Raw genomic sequence first — 18,877 nt, forward strand, 5'->3', positions numbered from 1 at the left:
CACCTAACACAGATCTAATATTGCCTACACGTCATGTAGGACTGACATGTCATCATGAGGATGGACATGTGGTCTATCCTAAACCTGAGAGAGTAGACTAGTAATAAGAAATAATTCGTACCTGCTAAGACAGTTGCCTTCGAGTGAGACAACACAGAGCTCAGTATTGTTGGTGAAGAGTCGCCCTGGAAGGCTCTTGAGCTGATTGTGGTCCAAATACAGACAGTCCAACTGGAAGCAGTTGCCCAGCATCTCCTCTGGCAGGTGTTGGAGGAGGTTCCCTTTCAGAACCAGGGTATCCAGCGCAGGAGTTGGCTTGAAGACATCAGCAGCCAGCGAAGTCAGCTGGTTGTCGGACATGTACAGGTAGCGTAACCGCTGCAAACCGGTGAACGCGTCTGCCGAGAGGGTCTTGATGGCGTTCCCATTCAGATGTAGCATGATGAGCTGGGGGATGTTCTGGAACAACCCTGGTTCCAAGGACTCCAGCTTGTTGTGGTTCAGGCTCAGTATCTGAGAAAGGACGACCGTTCAGTCTAAGCTTGACAATTGCTGGGACAACATTATATACGTGACAGTGAGTTCTAGGTGTTTGGTTGAATAAAAAAAAACTAATTTCAGAGGCAACCAATTTTCTGAACGACAGTAATTTCCCACACCAGCTGTCATTGGTTACACAAAATAAACAAATAATTTTGATTCTTCACTGCTACTCAATTTGAGTGGGCACAGTGCAGCCATTATCTGTTTCACTAAACGGTTAAAACTGAATTCTTTATTTCTGTAATAACACCTTTTTACTCAGTGACATATCCCAGGAGAAAAAAGTCTGTAAGGGATAATCCACTGAAGAGAACTACGATATTCCTTTTTGTTTTACCTACAGATGAGTGCATATGTTTTTATGTCTTGTTCGATAATGTGAGACAATACAAAAACTTACAGAACTTTTTAAAGTGTTAGACAAGTGTTGTTTCTGAAATAAACGGTAATAACTTCGGAAACAAAAAGCAATAAATACTACAGAGAAGTTTTAAATTAATAACAGATTTTATGACCTATTCTTTCTGTCCTACGCCAGGTGTTTTTAGTAACAAAAAGTTGCTATTGCTTATGACTCACCAATTTCGACACAGAACATGTTTTTTTCAAATGAACAGAAAACAATTTAACGACATTTCTGTTATATTATAAAGCTACAGTGTTAGAAATTCAGTAAAGAATGAGAACATAAAATATATATTTGTACGGAGCTTTAGCAACATAATTTTTCTCCAGCTGTTGTGGTAGAGGTCGAGCGGCTCTAGGCGCTTCCATCCGGACACGCGCGGCTGCTACGGTCGCAGGTTCGGATCCTGTCTCGGGCGTGGATGTCTGTGATGTCCTTAGGTTAGTTAGGTTTAAGTAGTTCTAAGTCTAGGGGACTGATGACCTCAGATGTTAAGTCCCATTGTGCTCAGAGTCATTTGAACCATTTGTTGTGGTGGGTATAGCTAGTCGTTCATCATAAAAGCCGCGATATTCTGTTCGTATGTATTGCTGAAGTTCTCTTATGTCATCTACTTTATTCTCATTTACTCCGATATAGCCCTGTGGATAAGCAGGAGTACATGCCAGCACTGTATGGCTGACTGTAGAAGGTAGCAGTTTAAAATCATGAACAAGCAGCGCACGAAAGAATTACTTCCCTATGACACGATCCTTCTCTTATTGAAAGTCCATGAATTCACTTACATGAATCGTTGCTTTTTCATCTTCTCCTCTCCACTTCACATATACAGCGAATAGATCCCGTCTGGTGTGAGAATCTCCCTCTTTGTAACACACGTGTCCAGAAAGAATGCCTAATAACGGGAAAATAATGACGTTCACTTTATCTTCCAGTAGTAATGATAGTTTGTAGAAGTTCAACAACAGTGCTGTTTTTGTGTGAACGGGACACCCACCAGGAAATTTGTGTACGTACTTCAGTGGAATTTGATTTCTCACTATTACTGTCGTCAGGACTTCTTTTAGCCTCACCCTGCACGATATACACTCCTGGAAATTGAAATAAGAACACCGTGAATTCATTGTCCCAGGAAGGGGAAACTTTATTGACACTTTCCTGGGTCAGATACATCACATGATCACACTGACAGAACCACAGGCACACAGACACAGGCAACAGAGCATGCACAATGTCGGCACTAGTACAGTGTATATCCACCTTTCGCAGCAATGCAGGCTGCTATTCTCCCATGGAGACGATCGTAGAGATGCTGGATGTAGTCCTGTGGAACGGCTTGCCATGCCATTTCCACCTGGCGCCTCAGTTGGACCAGCGTTCGTGCTGGACGTGCAGACCGCGTGAGACGACGCTTCATCCAGTCCCAAACATGCTCAATGGGGGACAGATCCGGAGATCTTGCTGGCCAGGGTAGTTGACTTACACCTTCTAGAGCACGTTGGGTGGAACGGGATACATGCGGACGTGCATTGTCCTGTTGGAACAGCAAGTCCCCTTGCCGGTCTAGGAATGGTAGAACGATGGGTTCGATGACGGTTTGGATGTACCGTGCACTATTCAGTGTCCCCTCGACGATCACCAGTGGTGTACGGCCAGTGTAGGAGGTCGCTCTCCACACCATGATGCCGGGTGTTGGCCCTGTGTGCCTCGGTCGTATGCAGTCCTGATTGTGGCGCTCACCTGCACGGCGCCAAACACGCATACAACCATCATTGGCACCAAGGCAGAAGCGACTCTCATCGCTGAAGACGACACGTCTCCATTCGTCCCTCCATTCACGCCTGTCGCGACACCACTGGAGGCGGGCTGCGCGATGATGGGGCGTGAGCGGAAGACGGCCTAACGGTGTGCGGGACCGTAGCCCAGCTTCATGGAGACGGTTGCGAATGGTCCTCGCCGATACCCCAGGAGCAACAGTGTCCCTAATTTGCTGGGAAGTGGCGGTGCGGTCCCCTACGGCACTGCGTAGGATCCTACGGTCTTGGCATGCATCCGTGCGTCGCTGCTGTCCGGTCCCAGGTCGACGGGCACGTGCACCTTCCGCCGACCACTGGCGACAACATCGATGTACTGTGGAGACCTCACGCCCCACGTGTTGAGCAATTCGGCGGTACGTCCACCCGGCCTCCCGCATGCCCACTATACGCCCTCGCTCAAAGTCCGTCAACTGCACATACGGTTCACGTCCACGCTGTCGCGGCATGCTACCAGTGTTAAAGACTGCGATGGAGCTCCGTATGCCACGGCAAACTGGCTGACACTGACGGCGGCGGTGCACAAATGCTGCGCAGCTAGCGCCATTCGATGGCCAACACCGCGGTTCCTGGTGTGTCCACTGTGCCGTGCGTGTGATCATTGCTTGTACAGCCCTCTCACAGTGTCCGGAGCAAGTATGGTGGCTCTGACACACCGGTGTCAATGTGTTCTTTTTTCCATTTCCAGGAGTGTACATAAAATTTTGCAGTTTTGCCGCCTACGTTGTGAATGTCTACATTAATGGTGAGCTGACTGCGTAGAAGATCTTCTGTGCTGATATCTTACGCTTACATGGAGAAACAGCAGCTCTCCATGAGAAGTGTCGTTTTTCCTCTAAAATGTAATTTTGCATCCTGTCTGTGGACCAGAGATGTATAGTAGACGTATTCCTTCAACATAAGACTGTAGGTATTGTCTCCATAATCACTAAAACTCAAATATTGCCTCAAAAAGTGGAGACGTGCTGTTTCTGCAATAGGCTATTCAATTGTACACACTGCAGAATTCCGTTTACAGGTTGTCAAAGGGCAACAAAATTTAGATTTTCAATATTTCTTACAGTTGATGACAGAATTTAAAAATTTTATATTATTGGCGTAATCTACTCATTTTGATGTATAATCTTACGTTAAAAGATTAATACAATGAGGAGAGTATTAAGGTTAAGAAGTGTGAATATAGTTTCAGGTGGTGTAACTCTTGACGCACAAATTACCAAGTGTGTCTTAATACATTATTTGATAAACACAACAGTTACAGACTTTCAGAATACTTTGCTTTTAATTTCAGACCTTTTGAAAACTTTTTCTTCCTGTCACCCCAACAAAATAATGAAAGGAAAAAGTATTTCGGTTAAGATATTTTCGCTCTCCATGCTGTAGAACTTCGGCATGAGGCACGACGTTTTCATTTATTACTTCTTTACCACTAACACTATTTGCATCACATTTTGCAAACTTTCACTGTAGTAATCCCATCATTTTTTTTGCAAATGCTACAACCACTGATCTTGTTACGTGACTGCCAAGTATTACTTCTAGATTTCATTTCAGGTTTGTTACCACTACTCGATAATTTATTGTACGGATTGGTACTTTCGCTGGCAGTGGTAAATTGTTCAATTTCTCGCAAATGTGAAGTGAGGCTCGGTGCTCGGCAAATCACCGTTGTGTCTGCAGAAGGTTTCCATCGTGCCTCAAAAGCAAGGAGTGGCAGCCACCTCGGCGGCGACCAGACTCGCAGAAGTGATCCTCTTTCCTGAACTGTTATTTTAATCAGTTCCTGGAACTAATGCGCTTGCCAAAGGAACTATGGCCGATGGATGCCAAGGCATTACCCTGTGTATGCTTGCGCTCGAAATTTGTCTGAGAAAGTACGCTGCTTTCCCTCCCAAAATTACGTACTGTCCTATGAAAGGACCGCCCCCACCACAAAACTTGGTCTGGCGGATGCTGATCAATGGGGAGAAAGTGTTATACAGGGTGTTTAAAAAATGACCGGTATATTTGAAACGGCAATAAAAACCAAACGAGCAGCGATAGAAATACACCGTTTGTTGCAATATGCTTGGGACAACAGTACATTTTCAGGCAGACAAACTTTCGAAATTACAGTAGTTACAATTTTCAACAACAGATGGCGCTGCGGTCTGGGAAACTCTATAGTACGATATTTTCCACATATCCACCATGCGTAGCAATAATATGGCGTAGTCTCTGAATGAAATTACCCGAAACCTTTGACAACGTGTCTGGCGGAATGGCTCCACATGCAGATGAGATGTACTGCTTCAGCTGTTCAATTGTTTCTGGATTCTGGCGGTACACCTGGTCTTTCAAGTGTCCCCACAGAAAGAAGTCACAGGGGTTCATGTCTGGCGAATAGGGAGGCCAATCCACGCCGCCTCCTGTATGTTTCGGATAGCCCAAAGCAATCACACGATCATCGAAATATTCATTCAGGAAATTAAAGACGTCGGCCGTGCGATGTGGCCGGGCACCATCTTGCATAAACCACGAGGTGTTCGCAGTGTCGTCTAAGGCAGTTAGTACCGCCACAAATTCACGAAGAATGTCCAGATAGCGTGATGCAGTAATCGTTTCGGATCTGAAAAGTGGGCCAACGATTCCTTTGGAAGAAATGGCGGCCCAGATCAGTACTTTTTGAGGATGCAGGGACGACGGGACTGCAACGTGGGGCTTTTCGGTTTCCCATATGCGCCAGTTCTGTTTATTGACGAAGCCGTCCAGGTAAAAATAAGCTTCGTCAGTAAACCAAATGCTGCCCACATGCATATCGCCGTCATCAATCCTGTGCACTATATCGTTAGCGAATGTCTCTCGTGCAGCAATGGTAGCAGCGCTGAGGGGTTGCCGCGTTTGAATTTTGTATGGATAGAGGTGTAAACTCTGGCGCATGAGACGATACGTGTACGTTGGCGTCATTTGGACCGCAGCTGCAACACGGCGAACGGAAACCCGAGGCCGCTGTTGGATCACCTGCTGCACTAGTTGCGCATTGCCCTCTGTGGCTGCCATACGCGGTCGCCCTACCTTTCCAGCACGTTCATCCGTCACGTTCCCAGTCCGTTGAAATTTTTCAAACAGATCCTTTATTGTATCGCTTTTCGGTCCTTTGGTTACATTAAACCTCCGTTGAAAACTTCGTCTTGTTGCAACAACACTGTGTTCTAGGCGGTGGAATTCCAACACCAGAAAAATCCTCTGTTCTAAGAAATAAACCATGTTGTCTACAGCACACTTGCACGTTGTGAACAGCACACGCTTACAGCAGAAAGACGACGTACAGAATGGCGCACCCACAGACTGCGTTGTCTTCTATATCGTTACATCACTTGCAGCGCCATCTGTTGATGAAAATTGTAACTACTGTAATTTCGAAAGTTTGTCCGCCTGAAAATGTACTGTTGTCCCAAGCATATTGCAACAAACGGTGTATTTCTATCGCTGCTCGTTTAGTTTTTATTGCCGTTTCAAATATACCGGTCATTTTTGAAACACCCTGTAAATCAGTACCAACTCCGTGAACTGTTTGTTTTTGTGTCGGTTCTCCGCATCAAGCCCAGAAGAATTTCTATTGGAAATAAGAACCGCCTTTTCTTGCTGCAATATATTTTCTTTCTAACAGAGACGTTTCCCCTTCTTCACATTAAGGCATCATCAGCAGGATCTACACTAAAGAGCCAAAAAATCTGGTAGACCTGCCTAATATCTTGTAGGGCCCCCACGAGCTCGCAGAAGTGCCGCAACACGACGTGGCATGGACTCGACTAATGTCTGAAGTAGTGCTGGAGGGAACTGACACCATGAATCGGGCAGGGCTGTCCATAAATCCGTAAGAGCACGAGGGTCTGGAGAGATCTTCTGAACAGCACGTTGCAAGGCATCCCAGATATGCTCAGTAACGTTCATGTCTGGGAGATTTTGTGGCCAGCGGAAGTGTTTAAACTCAGAGGAGTGTTCCTGGAGCCACTCTGTAGCAATTCTGAACGTGTGTGGTGTCGCATTGTCCAGCAGGAATTGCCCAAGTCCTACGGCATAAACAATGGACATGAATGGATGCAGGTCATCAGACTGGTTGCTTACGTACGTGTCACCTATCATAGTCGTAACTAGACGTATCAGGGTTTCCATATCACTCCAACTTCACATGCCCCACAGCATTATAGAGCCTCCATCAGCTTGAACAGTATCCTGTTGGAGGGGCCATGGATTCATGAGGTTGTTTCCATATCCGTACACGTCCAGCCAGTCGATACAATTTGAACGAGACTCGTCCGACGAGGCAACATGTTTCCAGTCATCAACAGTCCAATGTCTGCATCGACGGGCCCAGGCGAGGCGTAAAACTTTATGTTGTGCAGTCATCAAGGGTACAAGAGAGGGCCTTCGGCTCTGAAAGTCCATATCGATGATGTTTCGTTGAATGTTTCGCACGCTGACCCTTATTAATGGCCCAGGATTTAAAACTACAGCAATTCTCGGAAGGGTTGCACTTCTGTCACGCTGAACGATTCTCCTCTGTTGTCGTTGGTCCCGTTCTTGCAGAATCTTTTCCCAGCCGCAGCGATGTCGGAGATTTGATGTTTTACCGGAGTCCTGATATTCGTGGTACACTTGTGAAATGGCCGTACGGAAAATCCCCTCTTCATTGCAACCTCCGAGATACTGAGTCCCATCGCTCACGCACCGACTATAGCACCACGTTCAAACTCCGTTAAATCTTAATTACCTGCCATTGAGGCAGCAGTAACCGATCTAACAACTGCGCCAGACACTTGTTGTCTTATATAGGCGTTGTCGACAGTTGCGCCGCATTCTGTTTGCATATCTCTGTATTTGAATACGCATACCTGTACCAATTTCTTTCGATGCTTCAGTGAAGCTTAAGTTTACATAGCCCCAATGGTGAGTATCTGTAAGAAATTACATTTACCTCCGAACTGGTTTCTGGGACCTTCACTTGCTTTGACAGGTAGCGTTATAGAACTGAAGCATCAGTGACGTGGGAACATCAGATCAGTCTTGAGGGCAGTCTCATACAATGTAACTGGTTTAGACGTCCGTTCGTGATAAGCAAACGATACATTATCGTATTCCAGTCAGCCACGAATTTTCAGTTTTCAATATATGTGAGTGTTATATCATAATGTCCATGTTACCTCTGCTCTGGCCTATCCTTCAAACAGCTCCTCTGGTTGGTACAAAAAATGGTTCAAATGGCTCTGAACACTATGGGACTTAACTGCTGAGGTCCCCTTGAACTTAGAACTACTTAAACCTAACTAACCTAAGGACATCACACACATCCATGCCCGAGGCAGGATTCGAACCTGCGACCGTAGCGGTCGCGTGTTTCCAGACTGTAGCGCCTAGAACCGCTCGGCCACCTCGGTCGGTGGGTTGGTACAACCCGTGGGAGATCTTCAGCTGATAGAGTTCGGAAATAATATGAGGAAACACTGAAAGTTTTCGTGAATCATTGAGATGCTTTCCAGATAGCCAAATTTATTAAGGCGATAAGAAGATGACAAGGAGAATAGAATGTAATCGAATTAAATCAGCTGGTGCTGAGGGAATTATATTATGAAATGAGACACTTAAAGTAGTCAATGACGTTGGCTATTTGAAGACCAAAATAACTGATGATGGACGAAGTAGAGACGGTATAAAATGTAGACCGGCAATGGCAAGGAAAGCATACCTCATGAAGAGAAATTTGTTAACATCGAGTAGAGATTTAAGTGTCAGGAAGTCTTTTCTGAAAGTATTTCAATGAATTGTAGCTATGTATGGACGTGAAACATGGGCGATTAATAATTTACATAAGAATAGAATAGAAGCTTTCGAAATGTGGTGCTACAGAAGAATTCTGAGGATTAGGTGGGTATATCACATAACTAATGATGAGGCACTGAACAGAATTTGGGAGAAGAGGAATTTGTCGCACAACTTGGGTAGAAGAATGGATCGATTGGTAGGACACGTTCTGAGGCATCAAGGGATCGCAAATTTAGTATTGGAGGGAAGCGTGGAGGGTAAAAATCTTAGAGGAAGACCAAGAGATGAATAAACTAAGCAGATTCAGAAGGAAGTAGGCTGCAGTAATTACTCAGAGATGAAGAAGCTAGCACAGGATAGAGTAGCATGGAGAGCTGCATCAAACCAGTCTCTGGACTCAAGAGAACAATAGCAACAAGGATTCGTAACATGGTTTGGCACAAATTTCCAGCAACCGTGACAGAGTAGCAGGTCTATTTTGATGAAACCTGTCTGATTGCAAAGAAGTAATCCAAGCTTGAAAGATGGTCACTTCCAATTAGTCTGCAACATACATTCCCTTAGCAGTGAGAAGTCATTTCTTTTGTGTCCGAGTAGTACACTTGAAAGACTACATTTGTAGATTGAGGTCTGAGCTGTCATTCGTCATGATTGATGGATACTGAATCCTAAAATTAAACATAAATAAAATTATAAATTCTTACCCCCAGATCAGTAGTAGCGGCAAATATGTCCTTTGGAAGAGATGTCAGGTTGTTAAAGCTGAGATTGATTTCAATCAGTGACACAGTTCTGGCAAAGATTGTTGCGGGCAGGGATGTGAGTTGATTCTGCGAAGCGTGGAAATATATGAGTGGCACCGCATCATCCAGTGTTCCCTCCTCTAGAGTTGTCAGGTTGTTCCGAGAAAGAATTAAGTTGTGGAGATTCGAAGCGTTCCTGAACGCCCCAGCCGAGATGGTCCTTATGCCGTTGTTGGCGAGGTCTATGTAACCCACTTTTGGGTTGTGGGAGAGCAGACCATCCGGCAAGTGGGTCAAGTTGTTGTTGGCGAGTCGCAGGTTGCTGAGCTCATTGTTGTGTCTGAACGTTCCAGGCCGCAGCTCCTGGAGACTGGCGGCGATCTCCACACTACTCAGTTCCGGGCACAGCTCAAACTCGTCCTCTTCCAGGCTCTGGACGGTACTCTCCGTGTGTAGACGCTTGAGTTTGGGCAGTGATCGGAAGGTTCCAGGCTCCAAAGTGGTCACATTCGGTACCTCCAAGATGAGGTCACTCAGTAGCGGGTTGTTGGCAAAGGCGGACGACCTGATGGTGGTCAGAGAAAGGGCGATAAGGTGGAGCCAGAGCAGGCTTGGTACACTGGCCAACACGGAAGAGGTCAGTTCTGTAACAGTAGGTAGTTCCAGTAGCAGCAAGTCGACGTTCTTGGAAAGGAGGCATGGAGGTGCCTGAAAGGCATTTTCGCAGGTTGCGTCCCCAAATGGTAAGACCTCACATGGACAGTCGGTGGTGTTGGAAGTGCCGTGAAAGTCCACACTGGATATCAGAAGAACAGCAGCCAGTAAGGCGCCTGTAGCGTGGGGCCTGCGGCGAAACCTGAAACATTCACCAACCACTGAGTTACACACTGAAACATCCCATCCGTCCTTATTCTGAACACCTGTAGCACTGCGCTAAGTCCCGCTGCTGCTTCCACAGTCTACGTCTGCATCTACATACATACTTCACAAGCCACCGAACGGTGAGTGACGCAGGGTACTTTGCGAGCCAATGTCACTACCCTCTTTTCCTGATCCACTAACATACCGTCCGTGGGAAGAGGAGTGTGATTTGGGGATGGGACCAAATACTGAAGCCATCAATGGGATTAGGATCAGGGTGGGAAGGAAGTCGGCCGTGCACTTTTAAAGGAACCTTAAGTTGTTTAGGGAAATCACATAAAAATTCAGGATGATCGGATGCGGGGTTTGAACCATCATACTCCCGAACGCGAGTCCAGTGTGATAACCACTGAGCCACCTCGCTCGGTTCCACAGGAAGAACGATTGCTGGTAGTCATCTGTGTGGGCTCGAGTCTCTGTTATGTTACCTCCATTGTACTTTCGCGAGATATACGTAGAAGGAAGCTTAGACTGAATGATGGTTCTAGGAACGTACGCTATCAGAGTTTTAACAGTAAACCATACCATGACGCAGAATGCCTCTCCTGCATCGTATGCCACCGGAATTGGCAGACAATCTTGCTGCTCTTCGTGACTCTTACTGACCGCTGTACAGATTTGCTCCGAAACATCTGTTAGCTCATAAGGATGAACTCTGTGCACTGCTGCACAATTAAAACTTGTATGAAAAAATGATCACCAGCAAAATGATCACCAGGAATGATGGCCAGCAAGACAGGGTCAAAATTGTCACTGATCCATAGTCCTTACATCTATGTGCAGTAATGGAAAAAAGATCGCAACACCAAGAGGAAGTTGTGCGCCATATCGGAAATTCGTAGGCGTTTTTCGACCTCTAGAAGACGACGTCTATTCAAAGTTCACACCAATGTCGTAAGAGGGGTGCTACAAGCGCCATGATGAGGATACAAATCAGGTTTGCCTTGAACACAAGCTATAACGGTCGTGAGGCTTAGTTTCCGTTGATACTGGACGTGGTGAGTTGATGTTAGTCAAGAAAGCCTTTAAGGCGACAAACACGCCATTAGCAGCACATTTCTGAGTTTGGATGAGGTCGTGTAATAGGGCCACGAAAAGTTGCATGTTCCTTCACAATATTGCAGAGAGTCTTGATAGGAATGTAGCCAGCGCACATGGCTGCTGGCATCGGTGGACTCTGGAATGTACGGTCACGAGATGATGGGCTGAAGACGGCCACGTGGCAGTACCGAGAGGGAAGACCATCGTGTTCGGTGGATGGCTCTGGCGCATCGTACTGCATCCGAAGCAGCAATCTGAGCGGCAGTTGGTACCACAGTGACACATAAAACCATTACAAATTGGTTACTTGAAGGACAATTCCGAGGCAGACGCTCCGTAACGCGCATTCCACTTACCCCAAACCATCGCCGACTTCAGTCGTGTCAATCGAGAGATCACTGGAGGGCAGGCTGGAGGTCTGCTGTGTTTTGTGATGAAAGCTGCGAGTGATTGGTTATAAGAAGTTCAGTCGAGGTCTGCAACCAACCTGTCTGCCTGCTAGACACACTAGACTACACCAGGACTTATGATATGGGGTGCGATTTCGCATGACCGCGGGAGAACTGTCGTGTTATCCCACGCATCCTGACTGCAAATTTGTACGTCAGCCTGGAAATTCGGACTGTTGTGCTGTCATTCATGAATAACACTCAAGGGGGTGTTTTCCAGCAGGATAACACTCGCCCACATACAGCTGTTGTGACCCAACAGACTGTGGACACATTATCTTGGCTTCTTCGATCACCAGATCTGTCAAGAATCAAGTCACCAATCAACCGCATATGGGACATTACTAGAGGAAGATCCGGTTTCATTCACAACCAGCTTTGATCGTCGCTTTATGGACCGACGAGGTGCAACAGGCGTAGAACTCCATCTCACCATTTGACATCCGGCCCCATTAAAACACACTGCACGCACATTTATCATTCTTGCCTTCACCATTCTGGTATTTACACCAGTTATTAATGTACCAGCAAATCACATTTGCAGAGGCATATCTCGCGCGTACATTAACCTGTGGTTCTGCAATATAAATCACTTAAATATGTTACCTATCCGAATGTATTCCCGAAATTTCATTACTCCACAGTAATCATTTTTTAAATGTATAGATGTCCATCTTACTACATAAACAAGAGACTTCAACTGATGATACATGTGAGGAAAAGTACCACCACAGCAGTTTCTTGAGAGTCTTCATTCTATTACACGATTAGTTTCCGTGGTACCTTACCACCTTCCACAGGCCTCACCACTGCCAAAAGAGTATATGACTTCCTTGGCGCATTTTCTGTGGGATCTTTGTTACCAGCACACATGGGCTAGCTTTCAAGAACACGGTGTCGAGTATAGTCTTCTAATGACTGATAGCCCACGTGTGCTGGTAACAAGGATCCCACAGTAAATGCGCCAAGGAAATCAAATACTTTTTTTGTACTAGTTGGGCCTGAGGATGGCTGTATGTACCGCGGAACTTAGTCGTGTGATAGAATAAAGACGATGGTATTTTTTCTCGTAATAATTTTTCTTCTGTCGCAATTTTTTTCCGTCGTTCTATTTATTGTACAGTACATACCTCCTTAAGAAATCTGATCGTTATCTGAAAGAAAATAAGACGTATAAATAAAACTCTCGTTGATGGGAACCGAGCGAGGTGGCGCAGTGGTTAGCACACTGGACTCGTATTCGGGAGGACGACGGTTCAGTGCCGCGTCCGGCCATCCTGATTTACGTTTTCTGTGATTTCCCTAAATCGCTACAGGCAAATGCCGGGATGGTTCCTCTGAAAGGGCACGGCCGACTTCCTTCCCAGTCCTTCCCTAATCCGATGAGACCGATGACCTCGCAGTTTGGTCTCTTCCCCCAAACATTCCAATTCCAATTCTCGCTGATGGAGCACATGCGTAAAACAAGCGAGGCTGTTTACTTACAATAAATACTTGGTTACTTATAGTTTTCTTTCCAGAAAGTTTTCCGATAATGTGATGGAGCGAGGACTATGACGAAGAAAAGAGAACTCGCCGGCAAATTAACAAAGATTACGAAAGGGAGAAGATTTCCTCTGTTAGATTAATAAGGTTACAGATCGCATCGGAAAGTTCTCGTCAAGCTTGAGCTTCAAAAGACTTTAAACCCACCAAGAAAATCAGAAATCGTCTGAAAATTACAAAAGATTGACGTCATCCACTTCCGACAGTTGGTGTCTATAAAATTATAATACTGTACGCAAGATGTTTCTAGAATACTTTTAAAAACTTTAGGGCCAAGTTCCTTACACAAAAAAAAAAAAAAAAAAAATCATATAAATATACACCGACGAAAAAAAATCGCAATACCAAAAAATAATTAATTTATGTAGAGTAATGAAATTTCTGGATTACATTTGTCTACGTTACGTAGATAAGTGATTAACAGCGCAAGACCACAGGTTAATGTAAGCCACAGCAAATGTGAAATGGTGATACATTAATAACACGTGTAGCCGCTAGAATGGTGAATGCAAGCAAGAAAACATGCATGCATTAAAAACAGGTGTAGCCCCTATAATAGTGAATGCAAGCAAGGAAACGTGCATGCATTGTGTTTTATAGGTACTGGACGTCACTTTGTGGGATGCAGCTCCATGGCTCTTGCACCTGGTCGGTCAATGCAGGTACGTTTAATGCCGTTTGTGGATGACCAAGAGTTGTCGTCAGATTGTGTCCCATATGTGCTCTATTGGAGACAGATCTGGTGATCGAGCAGCCCAAGGCACTCTGCAGAGCGTGTTGGTTTACAACAGTGGCATGTGGGCGAGCGGTATTCTGTTGGAAAACAATCCATGGAATGCTGTACATCAACGACAGCACAAGAGGTCGAGGCACCAAACTGATGTATACCTTTGAAGTCAGCTCGCGTGGGATAACCACGAGTGTGCTGCTGTTGTCACACGAAATCGAACCCCAGACCATAACTCCAATGAGTCGGACACGCAGACAGGTTGGTTGCAGACCCTCAACTGACCACCTATTAACCAACACACAGCCATCGCTGGCATCGAAGCAGAACCGCTTTCATCATGAAAGACAACAGATCCCCAGACTGCCCTCCAATGAGCTCTCGCTTGACACCACTGAAGTCGCAATTGGGGGTATTTTGGAGTCAGTGGAACTCATTCTACAGAACGTCTGGCTCGGAACTGTCCTTGAAGTAACCGATTTGTAAAAGATCGTTGTGTCGTGGTTGTGTCAACTACTGCTCAAATTGCTGTTGCAGACACAGTACAATGCTCCAGAGCCATACGTCGCACACTGTGGTCTTCCCTCTGGGCAGTGCCGGGTGGCCATCCGGAGTCCGGTCTTCCTGCGACCGTACATTCTCGTGAGCACCGCTGCCAGCAATCATGTACAGTGGCTATGTTCCTGCCAAGTCTTTCTGCAATATCTCAGAGAGAAAATACAGCTTGTCACAGCCCTCTTATACGACTTCAGTGAGGTGTTGCTAATGGCGCGTTTACAGCCTTAAAAGCATTCTTGACTTACGTCAACTTAACATAAGCCGGCCGGTGTGGCCAAGCGGTTCTAGGCGCTTCAGTCTGGAACCGCGCGACCGCTACGGTCGCAGGTTCGAATCCTGCCTCGGGCATGGATGTCTGTGATGTCCTTAGATTAGTTAGGTTTAAGTAGTTCTACGTTCTAGGGGACTGATGACCTCAGATGTTATGTCCCATAGTGCTCAGAGCCATTTGAATCATTTGAACTCACCATGCCCAGTATCAAAGGAAACTAGTCATCACGACTGTTGCAGGGTGTATTGAAAGCAAACCTGATTTGCAGCCTCATCGTGGCGTAACTAGCGCGACTCTTATGTGACTGGCAGGGAATTTGATTAGATATTATCTTTCAGGTGTAGAAACACGCCTACGAACTTCCGTTAATGTCGCAGAACTCCTTCTTCGCGTTGTGAAATTTTTTTTCCGTAAGTGTATGTCCGAAAATCCGTAGTATTCAAATTATTAATAAAAGTTTATATCTTCGTGATTTGAGGTCATGAACCCATAAAGTCACAGTAAATTCTCGAAATGTCTTCCACTTGCTTCTAACCACGCATATAGTAATAGAATCATTCAGTGTTGCGCCCTTTCAAATACTCCCTGATGAATAGGCAGTCTTCCATGATGAACTCAAGGAAAACTTTCTGGGTTGACTGCCCCATAGACTAGTTATTTAAGGTGCCCCCAGATTAATAGTCTAAAGGACTGTGGTTGGTGGAACATGCAGGACATGGAACTGGTCATCCTCTACCTATCCACGTGCAGAATGACCTTTATGAAGAAAGTGTTGAGTATTGGGTAACGATATTATTTGTAGACTCGGCGATAACAAACACCACAGTGGGCAGTTGTGTTGACAAGGAACAGATTTCCCTAAAAAGGGCAATCATTGGAGTTTGACAGACAACTACGTAGATACGAAGAAGGTACTGCGAAGAAAAAGACAATGTTAACAAAAAAAAACAAATACAAAGTCAATATGAACGTAAAACTGAGATCTTTCAACGAAATTCACGGTACTAAACTCTTATTAATACATTTAGAAAACTCCAAAAAACTAAGGTTTGTATTCTGAAGTTAATTTAAACTGTGTCATTTAACTGCAAACAACGGCTTGTTATGTTTCTCGTGGTTAATATGAGTCGTGAAGTTTACATATACACTACTGGCCACTAAAATTGCTACACCATAGAGATGACGTGCTACACACGCGAAATTTAAACGACAGGTAGAAGATGCTCTGATATGCAAATGAATAGCTTTTCAGAGCATTCACACAAGGTTGGCGCCGGTGGCGACAATTACAACGTGCTGACATGAGGGAAGTGTCCAACCTATTTCTCATACACAAACAGGAGTTATCGTCGTGACCTGGTGAAACGTTGTTGTGATGCCTCGTGTAAGAGGAACAATGCGCATCATCCCGTTTCCGACTTTCATAAATGTCGGATTGTTGCCTATCGCGATTGCGGTTTAGCGTATCGCGACATTGCTGCTCGCGTTGGTCGAGATCTAATGACTGTTAGCAGAATATGGAATCGGTGGGTTCAGGAGGGTAATACGGAACGCCATACTGGATTCCAACGGCCTCGTATCGCTAGCAGTCGATATGACAGGCATCGTATCCGCATGGCTGTAACGGAGTCAACAGATCGACAGATCGGGACGTTTGCAAGACAACAACCACCTCACGAACAGTTCGACGACGTTTGCAGCAGCATGGACCATCAGCTTGGAGACCATGGCTGCGGTTACCCTTGACGCTGCATCACAGACAGGACCGCCTGCGATGGTGTTCTCAACGACGAACCTGGGTGCACGAATGGCAAAACGTCATTTTTTCGGATGAATCCAGGTTCTGTTTACAGCATCATGATGGTCGCATCCGTGTTTAGCGACATTGCGGTGAACGCACATTGGAAGCGTGTATTCGTCATCGCTATGCTGGCGTATCACCCGGCGTGATGGTATGGGGTCCCATTGGTTACACGTCTGGGTCACCTCTTGTTCGCATTGATGGCACTTTGAAGAGTGGACGTTACATTTCAGACGTGTTACGACCCGTGGCTCTACCCTTCATTCGATCCCTGCAAAACTCACATTTCAGGTGCCGGCCTATCTGGATACAGAAAATGTTCGACTGCTGCCCTGGCCAGCACATTCTCCAGATCTCTCACCAACTGAAAACGTCTGGTCAATGGTAGGCGAGCAACTGGCTCGTCACAATACGCCAGTCACTACTCTTGACGAACTGTGGTATAGTGTTGAAGCTGTATGGGCAGCTGTACCTGTACACGCCATCCAAGCTGTGTTTGACTCAATGCCAAGGCGTATCGAGGCCGTTATTACGGCCAGAGATGGTTGTTCTGGGTACTGATTTCTCAGGATCTATGCATCCAAATTACGTGAAAATGTAATCACATGCCAGTTCTAGTATAATATATTTGTTGAATGAATACCCGTTTATCATCTGCATTTCTTCTTGCTGTAGCAATTTTAATGGCCAGTAGTGTAAAAGGTAATGTCCAGAAAAACTGACTGACTGACTCACTCACTGATCTCGGCCGTAACTCCAGGTGTAGGTCCAGTTTATGTAGCATGCAGCCATGTTAGTCTCAGGCCTTCAGCTGGCGTTCTTGTGGCCAACACACACCGTCACTGGCACTGAGCAGAACCAGCATTCATCAGAAAGTATAACAGGCCTCCACTCCGACACTGTAGTTGCATATGGTGGTGGTTTGGGGTCAGTGGAGTGCATGCTACAGGACATCTGGCTCAGAGCTGCCTTGAAGTAACCTATTTGTAACCATTTTTTGTGTCAGTGGCCAGCCGGAGTGGCCGTGCGGTTCTAGGCGCTACAGTCTGGAACCGTACGACCACTACGGTCGCAGGTTCGAATCCTGCCTTGGGCATGGATGTGTGTGATGTCCTTAGGTTAGTTAGGTTTAAGTAGTTCTAAGTTCTAGGGGACTGATGACCTCAGAAGTTGAGTTCCATAGTGCTCAGAGCCATTTGAACCATTGATTGTGTCAGTGTGGTACCAACTGCTGCTCAAATTGCTGCTGCAGATACAGTACGATGCGCCAGATCTATATACTGTACATGATGGTCTGCCCCCTTGGCAATGGTACATAGCTGTCTGCCGCCTGGTCTTATTGCAATCGTAAATTCTTGTGACCACTTAGCTTGCATTTATCGCGAATCTCTTGCCCAACGTAAAGTCCAGAGCGACTGGAATAAAGCACAGGTGACGCCTGTATATAAGAAGGGTAGAAGGACGGATCCTCAAAATTACAGACCAATATCCTTAACCGGTTTGCTGCAGGATTCTCGAACAGATTCTCAGTTCGAATGTAATGAATTTCCTTGAGACAGAGAAGTTGCTGTCCATGCATCAGCACGGCTTTAGAAAGCATCGCTCTTGCGAAACGCAAGTCGCCCTTTTTTCACATGATATCTTGCTAACCATGGATGAAGGGTGTCAGACGGATGCCATATTCCTTGACTTCCGGAAAGCGTTTGACTAGCTGCCCCACTACAGACTCCTAACTAAGGTACGAGCATATCGGATTGGTTCCCAAGTATGTGAGTGGCTCGAAGACTTCTTAAGTAATAGAACCCAGTACGTTGTCCTCGATGGTGAGTGTTCATCGGAGGTGAGGGTATCATCTGGAGTGCCCCATGGAAGTGTGGTAGGTCCGCTGTTGTTTTATATCTACATAAATGATCTTTTGGATAGGGTGGATACCAATGTGCGGCTGTTTGCTGATCATGCTGTGGTGTACGAGAAGGTGTCGTCGTTGAGTCACTGTAGGAGGATACAAGATGACTTGGACAGGATTTGTGATTGGTGTAAAGAATGGCAGCTAACTCTAAATGTAGATAAATGTAAATTAATGCAGATGAATAGGAAAAAGAATCATGTAATGTTTGAATACTCCATTAGTAGTGTAGCTCTTGACACAGTCACGTCGATTAAATATTTGGGCGTAACATTGCAGAGCGATAAGAAGTGGGACAAGCATGGTTATGGCAGTTGTGGGGAAGGCGGATAGTCGTCTTTGGTTCATTG

At 45.7% G+C, this 18,877-nt stretch overlaps 1 protein-coding gene across 1 annotated transcript in view; it reads right to left on the reverse strand.

Annotated features, from left to right (window-relative positions):
- LOC124552300 (platelet glycoprotein V-like) overlaps positions 1-18,877 on the reverse strand; it is a 104,408-nt gene that overhangs the window by 66,269 nt on the left and 19,262 nt on the right. The window contains exons 2-3 of the mRNA XM_047126575.1: positions 9,270-10,164; positions 122-513 (exon numbers count right to left, since the gene is read on the reverse strand). Of these exons, the coding sequence (XP_046982531.1) occupies positions 122-513; positions 9,270-10,164 (1,287 nt within the window). The remainder of the gene's footprint in view (positions 1-121; positions 514-9,269; positions 10,165-18,877) is intronic.

This window comes from Schistocerca americana, chromosome 10 (genome assembly GCF_021461395.2).
Source record: "Schistocerca americana isolate TAMUIC-IGC-003095 chromosome 10, iqSchAmer2.1, whole genome shotgun sequence".
Taxonomy (NCBI): Eukaryota; Metazoa; Arthropoda; class Insecta; order Orthoptera; family Acrididae; genus Schistocerca; species Schistocerca americana.